The sequence below is a fragment of the Plectropomus leopardus genome, chromosome 18 (genome assembly GCF_008729295.1).
Source record: "Plectropomus leopardus isolate mb chromosome 18, YSFRI_Pleo_2.0, whole genome shotgun sequence".
Classification (NCBI taxonomy): domain Eukaryota; kingdom Metazoa; phylum Chordata; class Actinopteri; order Perciformes; family Serranidae; genus Plectropomus; species Plectropomus leopardus.
The window spans coordinates 15743935-15756075 of record NC_056480.1 but is presented as its reverse complement, the minus strand read 5'-3'; the positions used below and the strand labels follow the sequence as shown (position 1 = coordinate 15756075).

The 12141-nt window shown below is 40.0% G+C and overlaps 1 protein-coding gene across 2 annotated transcripts; it reads right to left on the bottom strand.

Moving 5' to 3' along the window:
- Positions 1–3195: 3195 nt before the first annotated feature.
- Positions 3196–11178, bottom strand: oxnad1 (oxidoreductase NAD-binding domain containing 1). Of its 2 annotated transcripts, none has more exons than XM_042506757.1 (8): positions 11049–11178; positions 10375–10483; positions 9219–9282; positions 8952–9055; positions 6638–6779; positions 4797–5042; positions 4274–4382; positions 3196–4107 (listed from the first exon to the last, which is right to left on the bottom strand). In XM_042506757.1, the coding sequence occupies exons 2-8, from the start codon at positions 10479–10481 to the stop codon at positions 3950–3952; spliced, it is 930 nt and encodes a 309-aa protein (XP_042362691.1). In that variant the 5' UTR covers positions 10482–10483; positions 11049–11178; the 3' UTR covers positions 3196–3949. The 2 variants fall into 2 exon arrangements, with proteins under 2 accessions (XP_042362691.1, XP_042362692.1); XM_042506758.1 differs by lacking the exon at positions 11049–11178 and adding an exon at positions 10578–10692.
- Between the last annotated feature and the right edge of the window lie 963 nt (positions 11179–12141).

The following is a 12141-nucleotide window of genomic DNA, read 5'->3' as shown; positions in this document are numbered from 1 at the left end:
TCAGTCGTACTGGTCGTCATGTACTGTAACCTTCGCTTCAGTCTGCTCGGTTTAGAGCCAGAACGCTGTTGCGAGTCTTTGAGGTTGTAGCTCCCGTATAGGGGAAAGTGTCGTGCAGTTCTCTGCTTTGGGTCAGTGTTGCTATTTGATGTATCCTTATATGAAACGAAACTGTACAAGGCGTATAGAGTTCAACCTAGAGCAAGTCTCCAGTCAAAGCCTTACAGTGAGTATTATTTTCTTGCCCATTGTTGTATTTTACTACTTTCTTGTAATAGGACTGCTTAAAAAGGGAGTACTGATTTCATTGGGCTCACTGTATTTTTATATGTAAAGTATATAATTTAAGATGGAAACAAGAGGCACAGTATGTAGTACGCTGTATCAGAGCCTGACCGATACATCTGCATTGGCAAATTTTAGCTTATCACAGATAATCTGTATTTGTTTAAATAATAAACTACGAAATTAGCAAAGATTTTTGAGGTAATTTAGAAACGCTGTCGTCAGGTACTGTAGTTTCTTCACTAGGGAATGTTTTAAATTCTAAATGATTTCACGTATCAAAATTTAAAGCTACAGTAGGTAACATTAATTTAAAAAAAACAACCTTTTTGTCATATGTGCTTAGGGTGTCATTATAACCTGACGGTAGTGCAGCACTAGGAGGAGGGGGAGGAACAATTGTTTCTCAGATTATCTCTCAGGATAGTGACAGTTTCAGTAAATATGCAAAAAAATTAAATAAAATAAATGTACTGTAGCTTTAAACAACCAAACTTAAGTTTTTTTTTCTTTTAATTTAAAATGTTCTGTAGAAAAATTAATATCAGCCAATTACAGATCTGTACAATTAGGCCCCTGCCAACGACCAGTGTGAGGACTCTATTAAAATTGAAGGAATTGTTATTATTCTCTCAAATGAATCATATTTTTGAGCGGCTAACGGTGCTCAAAAACTAATTTTTGGGACGATCTCATGCTTGGATGTGGCAAAATGGCTCGATAGTGTTTCCCAACAGATTTCAAAGTAAAGTACACCACCATACATTTGGTGCAGATAAACTCAATTTCATATGCAGATGTATCTTCTCAAGACTTACGAAAAAGTCAGGAGGTCAACGATTTTTAATTTTCTGTAATTGAAGGGCATTTTGCACCATTTACAGACACTGTACTTCAACGAACTCCTCCTAGAAATATAACAGGACCAACTTCAAATTCTGTCAGTGCAATTTGAAGACCTGAATGATGAAACATTTTTAAAACCTTGAGTTTTCATGGAACGATGTTGCCTAGTGTGGCGGCTATTTTGCGTGTTTCACTCTAAAACAGGAAGTTGTAACTAGACCGTACGTTATCGAATTTGCCCTAAATTTCTCATGTTTGGTAAGAGTCATAGCTGAGCGCTGTGTAGTGGACATGGGAAGTGGTAAACAATTTGTAATGCGTCATTTCCACGCCCATGCAGGAAATGACACCTAACTCCTGCACGTGTCCAACAGTCGCAGAGATGCGCGGCTGAGTTGTCCAGCATCCTGCCAGAACCCTTGACTTTCAGCTTTAATTCTCTGTTGGTATCGGCCAGGCTCTACACAGCACTGAGATATCGGATGGTTCGTTAATTAGGGCTAAACATTAAAGGGTCAGTTCATGTAAATTACAAAAAGATTCCTGTTACTCTAAAAGATACTGCTTAGCTCTCTTCACCTCAGTACAATGTATTAAGATATTAGGTGATTTTTTTATTTTAAAAGTTCCTATAAAAACTGATTTCAATGAGATATTGCTATTCTTCAGTTCTGGGAGCATCACAATTATGTCCATGCATCGCATTTGTAATGGGGTGGTAGCAGAAATGTCAGAGACAGATATCTCAAATAAAAATGTCTGCTTTGTTAGATAAAAGAGGTGAGGGGAAATACTTCTTGTAATTTGTTAGGACTGACCTTTAACAGGTGTCTTCTTTGAAAAATGTGTAAATTAGGAATCAACTATTTATTATTTTCTGGGCCGCGTGTGTCGTGTCTAAGTAGTGTGACATGTGAGTCTTTATATAAAAAGCAAGGTCAATAAAGTGTCTAAAAACAGATTTACTCAATTTCCTTTATTTCCATTAAATCTCATGTTACCAGCAAAAACTGATTTCCTTATATGAGGAAAAGAAACCCGTAAAAAACAACTCAAATGAGTCTCAACAGCGTAACCCCCACTGGTAGTTGACGACAAGAAGCTCGCAACGATTTCCGAGGGATGTTCAGTGATCCAAGCCAATCAGAGACCACCCGGAGGTTCCATTACAGTGCACCATGGGATACTCACTCCACCCCGGGATGAGAATCATTTATGGGTGTGTGGATCTGTGTGATTGAGTAAAAATGTATGTGAGATAGGCACTGTATACAGTGTGTGATTGAGTATAACAAGCAGGGACACTGGCCAATATGTGGGAGAGTGTTAGGATTTTGACTCCAAAAATACACTCAGTGTGAAGTTTGCATGTGAGTAAAATGTGAAAAAAACAATCGCTTCAATGTAACTCAGTCAAACTCAAATGCCAAACAACTCTAAATTCTTCAGTTCTGTGAATAACAAGTTCTAAGGTACATATACACATGGTATAACACTTCTAAGAACGCATGGTCAGATCAGCAGAGGTATTTTGATGGCATGTCGAAAAAAAGAGCTGAAATCGACATAGTAATAGTATGTCCAAAAATCTGAAATTTTGACATGTTGAAAAAATGGCTGACAACTGCATATTATAGCTTCTAGAGACACGTCATAGTATAGCACTTTTGAAAAAAAGGCCAAAAACGTCATAATATAGCATGTCAAAAAAATGGCTGAAAACAACACAGTGAAGTATGTCTAAAAACAGCAAATTTTGACAAGTCGGAAAAAAATGCATATTATAGCTTGTAGAGACACGTCATTGTATACGATGTTGAAAGAATGGCCCAAACGTAGAAATAATGGCTGAAAATGACATGGTATAGTATGTCGAAAAAAACTCAAATTTTCACGTCAAGAATATGTCTGAAAACTGCATGTTATAGCTTGTACAGACATCTCATAGTGTCGCATGTCAACTGCATGTTGTAGCTCGTAGAGATGCGTCATAGTATAGCATGTTGAAAAACAGCCATAAAAGGCCAAAAACGTCATAATATCATGTCAAAAAAATGACTGAAAATGGCTTAGTATAGTATGGTGAAAAATCTCAAATTTTGACATGTCCAAAAAATAGCTGAAAACAGCATATTAAAGCTTGAAGAGATGCATCAAAGTATAGCATGTCATTAAGAGGCCAAAAATCTCATACTATAGCATGTTGAAACAATGGCTGATGGGATTTATGTCCAAATAACCCCCAAGTTTTACCATGTTGTTTAACAAATCAGACACTGATGGCACACTGCAGTGTTGTGCCTCTTTTGTTTTAATTACCAAAAATGTTTTGCACTGGTCAGGGGGTACTTGGCTGAAAAAAAAATTCAAAGGGGGTACATTAATGGAAAAAGTTTGGGAACCACTGGTGTAAAATAACAGTACAGATGGCAGTAGTTTGCACTGATCCTCTATATCCTAGGAACCTAAAAGCAGTGCTGGGAAGTTACTTTTGAAATATAAGTTATATATTACTAATTACCCTTTTAAAAATCAAATAAGTTACATAAGTTTTTTAATTACTTCATCAAATTAATGTACCTTATTACATTTGATTACGTTCCCAACAAATGTTTTAAACAGGGCAATAGAGCTGAAAAAAAAACTAAAAATATGAGTGTACAAATGTTGCACTCAAATTGTCTCAACAACGTTGCTGACCCACATTGTCCAAAAATATGCCAAAAGAAGGCAGTCCTGCGTGGCAAAAGATGTAAAGCCTCCTTCCCCTGAAAGAGGGAAAGACGAGCACAATCCAGGAGGACAAAGCTGTAAGTTTCTACCACCACTTCTCAAAGAGGATTCTGTCTTTTGGGAGGCCAAAGTCCATGATGGTTTTTGAAAAAGCTTCGATCATGGGCGGGGGCCCACACAGGAAACACAAAGTCCTCTGCGGGTCCACATGAGCCCGCAACTGCTCTTCTGTGATTCTCCCGCCTGGGCAGACACAAAGGAAGTCAATCAATTAACCAAAACTCATGTTCTATATGACGACAGAGAGAAATCAAGAAAGACTCTGACAGAAGGTGACAGTCGCTAAAACACGCCTGCTAAAAAAAGAAAAGTGTATGCGTGTGTGTGTGTGTGTGTGGGCATTACTTACGGTTGATAAATGGCTGGAGGTGCGAGTCAACATCTGTGCTCTGTTGCGTGACGTGGAGGTCACAGGTGATCTTGTCAGGGAACTCCCGGCATGCCTCGATGATGGAGCTCTGGGAACAGAAGGAAGGTAGAGTTTCCCCTTACACACTATACTATGACTTTTTTATGTAATTTTAGACGACATACTATACTATGGCATCTTTGTGCTTTTTTGGACAACATACTCTACTGTGACTTTTTTAGCCTATTTTGAATGACATAGTACACTAAGACATTGTTTGCTATTTTAGACGACATACTAAAGTATAACTTTTTTAGGCTATTTTGGGCAACATACTAAAGAATGGTTTTTTTTCATGCTATTTTGGAGGACATACTATACTATGACTTTTTATGTCATTTTGGACAACATACTATAGTATGATGTTTTCATGCCTTCCTGCCAACGCAGAGGCACTACAATCAGCAACATTCCCAAAATTCCCCACAAATACATTCCAGAAGTCAAAAACAACACCACATACCTTAAAGAGCAGTTCCTGAGTGTTCTTCGCACTGTAGCAGACGTGAGCAGAGCCTATGTTGTAGTCCCGCCCACCAGAGGCGTGGCTGAGTTGAAGCAGATCTGTAGTATGCAACAGGATAGAGTACAAAGGGTTGATCCCGACGCCACCGGCTACTAGCAGCAAATCCACAGATGGGTCAGATGGCAGTGGGTCAAAGAAGAAGTCTCCGCCAACGCGCATGGCCACCTGGGAGCCCACTGTACACTGAGGGGAAGGAGAGACGAGAAAGAAATAAGAAGAGACAGTAGAATGCGTTGGGCTGGGTAACTTGGGCTCCTAACATTTCTCTTCTTCTTCATCTTTTGAAATAAGTCCCATGAAAAATACAGCATCGCTTTAACTACATGGAAGATAAGCCTCAGGAAACAAACACTTTAGAGTTAACATGCATACACATAACAACCTAAGCTATAGTATGGGTGAGAGTGATTTCACAAGTTGTGCAGAAAAGGTCTTTTGTAGTCAAAAGGAGCTGTAAATATGGCTTCATCTGCTTTAACACGCTAACACTCACACACACACACACACACACACACACACACACACACACACACACACACACACACACACACACACACCACACACACACACACACACACACACACACACACAACACACACACTAACGCTCGTGCTCTTTATCTGCTGTTGTGCTCCCTACACTATTCCTGCTTACAGAGTGGAGTCAGAACGCAATATCAAACAAATGGTTCATCAAACGATCCCAGAGCAGAGAGCTGTAAGTCTCAGAATGCTCAAACACATCCCACTGCTTTCTGATACTTATTTACACAAGGCGTAGTCGCTCAAAGATATTTATTAGGGCCCATCATCAAACACAGAAGCCGCCAACAGACATGCTGAGTACAGAAATGGAAGGGAAAGGTAAGGCAAGCAGGAAGGAAGCATTGTTCATATTGTTGCACTGGATTAAATAGCTCCCATTTGGAGCATGACAAAATACAGTGTTACGCATCAGGGACGTCACAGTTTTATCATCACAAATCAGGATAAATAAACATATGATAAAGAGACAGCAAAGACTGAATCACCTTCAAAATTTTTTTATACATTTATTTATGTTTTCACAGTTCACACAGCTTTTGTTTACCTTGTCGACTTTCTCAACACACACTTTAACACCAACTACTCTTGAGTTTTTAGCTTCACTATCACAGGTCAGAACTACAACACAGGCAATTTTTAAATTTTCCCAACTCACCTTAACTAACCCTTGACAGCAATTACACATGATTGAAAAACATCAGGGGTCACAACATCTAAAAAAAAACTATGAAACAAATTATGATTTGCACAGTTAAATGAACTAAATGCTCATTTGGGAGCATATCCCAAGTTTCTAATTTAACTTTATAGTACAGGTAAGTGCCCCCTGCCTCTGCAGGCCTGAGAAAAAAAAGAAAATATCATCTGACTTGCCATTTTCCTTTTTACGCTTCACTTTTTAGAATAACCGATGGTGTGATTATCTGGCGGCAGTCTTCATTTCCAACTCTATCACACCCTAAGCATTTCTCAACACCCTGATCGCTTCACTCGTTCTCTTTCTGCGTCTGTCTCTTTTTCGCCGTCTCCCTCATGCATATACTAGCAATCTAATCTTCCAAACCATTAGACAGCCATGTGGATGACCAGATTTACTCTTCTAGAATATTCAAACTCATAAAAAGCAATCTTTCCAGGTAACTTTCAATAATTCCCCGGGAAAATCACCACTTATTTTAATTTTATACATTTCATAAAATGACATGCAATATCACAGTTCTCTGCCTCACTCACCATGGTGTGGACCCAGTGTGCCGGAGGGTGTTTGGTGTATTTGACGGCCAGTTCAATGACGCCCTCCCTCTGCAGCAACCCCGGGCTGGAGCACATGGAGAAACCTCCCACCTTCTCCACACCAGGGATGAAGAAATCCACCCTGCACACATGGCCACAAAACACAATTCAATGAAAAAAAAGGATATTTGAACTTGATAATCCATATCTGGGCTAAAATCTGTGAAGTTATGTGTAAATCACTGCAGCTAAAACTACTGAAAAACCTCTTGAAAATGAGATGCTGCATCTCAAGGGTCTTTCCTTTCAATAAATTCCTGACTAGGGTGAGAGTTGCTCACTGACGTCACCGACAGCTGACCCTCTGCTTAGTGTGTCATGGTCCTGCATGCACATCGTCATAAAGCATATGCAATCCTTTTCTTTTTTTTTTTAACACTAAAGTCATGTGTCATTCTGTTTGGAAATACATGCTGACCTTTTAAGATTTCCTAACAAAAGTTAATTCAAGAGTAAAACGTGCTGAACTGAGGGGTCAAAGTGTGAATGAAGTTAGAGTGGTGCCCTTTGACCTCCTGTTCCAGAAACCCAGCAGAACAAAACCAAACCAGATGGAAAGATGCCTGCTAGTTAGTTTCTACAAAGTGCAGCATCCCATTCTTACACCCGACGTGGTCGCATCTGTCCGTCAACGAGCGGCGCAGAGCACCCCCAGAGGAAAACAGCAATGCTTAACAGTTGGGCTAATGTTCCAACCAACACAATGACCCACTGTTACACTAGAGAGAGACACTGACTCCTCAGCGCCTCGGAGGCATCATAAATATGGATCTGCTGTGAGGACGCACACATATGTTCCGCCCACCTCCTCCTTTTTCTCCTCCTCCTCCTCTCCCACCTGGAGATGAACAACTTAACAGTCCCTTTTCTCAGAAACACTGAAACTCAAGGATTTCCATCTATTTACATTCATTATCAGGCGCTGCGGGGCAACTGGCTGCCGGTTTGATATCCCACCACCGCCCACCTACAGTATGGGCTTGTGCGCATATATCTCATGTGCAGGGTACTAATTAACATTGGCAACACTGACCGACAGACGCAGAGAAAAAAAAAGCTCAGCCTTCCCCAAAGAAGTACTTAACTTGATATGAGGGTTATAAGAGAGTCATTGAGAGTTAGCTTGAAAGCAAAAATAGTCACAAATGTTATGCACATGTCAAAAACAAGCCACTGTGTCTCAGGCTCCTTTCAAGTCAGAGCTGCAAGCATCCAGCGCAGTTTACTGACGCACATCTATGAGCAAAGTTAAGCTCGACCTTATTTCAGAAGCTCTAAAAAATTCATAAGCTTGGATCATTACCTTAGCTAATGAGATTTATTCTATGGCAACAATAAACTAGAGCTGGCATACTTGTTGATTGTGATGTAGGATTGAATCATCTTGTAGCTTTAAAAGTTTGGTGAGAAAGAAAACCACCAAGCCACTGATAAGACAAATCAAACCCAATGCCACCACCTTGTGATTACTATGAGCGCTACAGGTGCTGGGAAAGGACAGCAGAGGGATGTTGAACAGCACACTCAGGCGGTACCTTAGACATGATTTGGCAGATTGTGCTGATTTCTGTTTCATGGAGAAAGTGTTACTATGGTAACTTGTGCTTTGAGCCTAGCTGGTCAGATACAAGACTGAGGGGGCTAACGTTGCATTCATGCGACGTTGGCAGAATGGGAAGAATGTCAAGCGGTGGGTTCTTCCCAAAAGCTGTTTGGCTACCACGGCAACACTGGTTTTCTAAGAACTGACCAGTGTGACCAGTAAAGGCAGCTTCAGTACTACTTCATGCATCAGGGGACAGACCGGTCATCTCAACTGTCAATTTTCATGCCAAAGTATATGTTGAAACCCGTATATAGTCACAACCATGCAACACTATGACCTTTTTTTTTTCTTTTTTGGATACATACTATACAATGATTTATTTAATGTGTTTTGGATGACATACTATACTATGACCTTTTTTACAACATACTATACCATGACTTTTTGACACTACCTTGGACAACACACTATACGATGAAGTTTTTATGCCATTTTGGACAACATATTATACTATGACTTTTTTTGCTATTTTGGATGACATACGATGGGGTTGCAACGGTATGAAATTTTCATGGTATGGTAACTGTCATGAGCCACTAAACAATGCAGTTTAGTTTAAACATATGTGTCAAAACACAATAGGACATTAGACAATGTTCCTTAACCTGATAATGAGTTTGTGAAGAGTGATCATGAGTGTCCACTCACCACTGTCCTGCTTTGAAGCTGAAGTCTGGATGGACAGCTATTCTCAAACGTTTCACCGTCTCTGACTCGTTCATGATGCCACATACTTGAGCTGGATAAAGAGCCTGTGTTATAGCCACACACACACACACACACACACACACACACAGCAGAGTTTAAGAGCGGGTTAAAAATCTTAAAATGGGCTGTTAGCAACTGATTTTCTTAAAAAGTGGCACATGCAATGGAAACAAGATTAATGCATTCCACTAAAAAATATCATCTTACATTTTGTCTGTAGTTGCTCGCTGTTCTCTCTAGATGGTCCATTTGCCTTTTGGAGGACATTTTTCTGGAAAAAAAGCGTGGTTGTTCTGTCACTTGTCTCGCATGTAAAACATTATTTTTTGCTGTAAGTGCAGAGCTACACAGACGCCATGTGACAAGATCATTTAAAAACTGCAGGTGGACTTTGCCCTCAAGCAAGCATCAATAAACTTAAAGGGCCAGCTCACATAATTACGACTCACACCTAGTTGTGTCCATGGAGATAGTTTCAGTTTCATGTGGTTACATTTTGAGATGCTGACCATTGACACTTCTGCTGTTGCCAATACAACCAAGGCAAATAGCATTTTGTTCAAAGAATTGAAACAATTACATTTGAAAAACTCTATTATGTAAAATTAAAACTATCTGTGTGGCTATATAGTGGTAAGAGTAAGTAACCCTTCATGTTAAAACACACTTTTACACCTGTATACCTTTGTAAGATACTTGCATATTGTGCGCTAAGTTAAGTGTAATTGAATTGAAGGTCTTGCATCGCTCTCACCTCTCTAAATCTAGGCTAGCCAGAATCTATCCCACTGTAGATAACAACTGTAGCAGATGTCTTGGTGCTCCAGCAACCCTAACACGCATGTTTTGGTCATGCCCTTCCTTACTAAATCATTAGTCAGCAGTTTTTGAGACCGTCTCACAGGCACTAGCTCTAAATTTAAACCTTACCGCATATTGACCTACCTTTAGAAAAAAAGTGGTTTATTGCTTAGCTTATTACGCATTTGCTAAAGGCATTTAAACAAAGTTTTGTCTTGGAGTTTGTAAATTCTCAATGTTGACAGAAAGATTCACATATTTATTGTAACTGTAAATATCAAGTATAATAGATCTCATTAACTACTAATAATCAATATTGGTATCGGCCATGAAAAACCAATATTGGTCGACTCCTTGTGACTATATACAGCTTTATGATGAGATTTTTTTGAATACTTGAGCTTTTTCAAAGCAAGTACTCCAGTAATTATTTAACTTAGCAAGTTTCACTTGCATTATTAATAATGTTGCACTAGGAGTATCTATACTTTGACTCAAGTATTACAGCTGTATTCACCACTGGATGAGTCACAGATTTGGGTGTAATAGTTATAAAACTGACCTTGTGACGGAGCTGGGGCCCAGCAGCCGACAGCAGAGCAGACCGGCGGTGGGACACTGCAGGCGGAGGCTTCGGCCGGCGGAGGACAGGAGACAGGGGACACTCATGGCTGATATCACAGAAGAGCAGGGGACATTCGGCGTTAGCTGTCAAAGCTGTCTTATACACTCAGCATCACATATGTAAACACTGACAGTTCATACATTCACCCTCTTCTGCTAAGTGTTTTTCTGTCTCATTGACAAATCCTCACTACAACAGCTGTTGATTCATCAGCTGAGCCTCTCACAATGCAGGTTAGCCGACACATCAGCCCTCTGGGTGGGAGGGCACCCAACACTAAAGACACAGAAAAATCCAGAAAACCTCATGTCAGGTAGATGCAACCCTATTACATCACAAAACGTGCCTCAAGTCTTCAGGTTAATGCTCGCTGCCACACACTGCAGTGGTCGAAAATGACATTACAAAGAGGCAGGCCGATGATAAAACGCTGCATACCGATTTAAGAAAACCCCAGTAGATATTTTTGTGGTTATTTTAAAGGGACTTTGGTGTGATCTCCATGCTGATGGTTAGCTCCCTGGCTACAGCTGCTAACACCGGGTGTCCGCTATTTGACACGGACACACAGTGTTAAACCTAATCTCGAGCTGCTGAGCGCCTTTTCTTACCGAGATAAGAAGAAACTCTGATTCCGTCAAGTGATGCTCATATTTTTCTCCAGTTTCTTCGAGATAACCTTGGTCATGTTATGATTACATGACTCTTCCTCTTCTATGAGCTTGCACTGCAGCCGGTGTCTTCTTCTGCTACATGAAAGTTTAGCTCTCATGTCCCTGCAGTAGCGCCCTCCTCTGGATAGTTTTCTTGCAGCATGGACAACAAAACAGGGATGATTAACCCTTTGAAACCTGGAGCGACATCGCTTATATTGTGTTGCTCTCAGACGCCTATGGACAGAAGTATGTATATCACTAGAGGCTGAATTTCAGTTTTTAGAAAAGTGATTTTTTTAAGGTTTAAATGGGAACAAAAAATGAATTCACATTCACACGATTACATAATTTCATAGTTTGAGAATAAATTTATAATACGATAGATACAATGAATACAATACATTATGCAAGTTCATATAAAAACAACAACAAAACTCAGCAGAAATTTTCTTCTGGCTTTTGTTATGGACAAATTCCCAAAGATCCTTTTGTGAACAGATTTCCCAGGATCTAGGTCACAGGTCATCAGGAGCTATTGGGTGCACCTGGTGTGTTCCCCCTCAGCTGACTGCAATCAGTCAGCTGGGATGCTTTATAAAGGGATTGCAGTTCCTCTGCTCAGTTGGTTGTGTGTGTCTGGGAGTCAACACCTTCAGTTGGCTTTCTGTGTTTTCTGTTTTGAGTGTGTATCTGAGTTGAGTGTGTTTGAGATCATTCTTTTGGGCAGTTTCCATACGTTTTGCTTTGACCCTTTTTTATGATTTGTGCAGTGTTTTGTTAATTTACCAGCATGCGACCCCTGTCCTTCAGATTATGTGTAAAGGGGAAACGCAACACTCTCTTAACTCACAGATTCACACGGACACACATCCATACACTCACTCAGAAACTTGGGGATGTTACAGAAGCATGTTTACACCAGCAGGTGGCAGACACAAACAGCTGCTTAAAATTGTCTCAGCTCATCAGGAGGGGAATTACAGATAATAATGTTCTTCCTTTTAATTTTTTTTTTTTTTTGGTTCACTCAGTGCTCTCTTCAATCTTA

Excerpts from the sequence above, each read along its gene's own strand:
- oxnad1 (XM_042506757.1), bottom strand. The coding sequence starts at position 10,481 with ATGAGTGTCCCCTGTCTCCTGTCCTCCGCCGGCCGAAGCCTCCGCCTG. Across the intron at positions 9,283-10,374 it reads GGCCCCAGCTCCGTCACAAG|AAAAATGTCCTCCAAAAGGC; the intron begins GTCAGTTTTATA and ends CTTTTTTTCCAG. Across the intron at positions 4,108-4,273 it reads CCTCCAGCCATTTATCAACC|GCGGGAGAATCACAGAAGAG; the intron begins GTAAGTAATGCC and ends GTGTCTGCCCAG.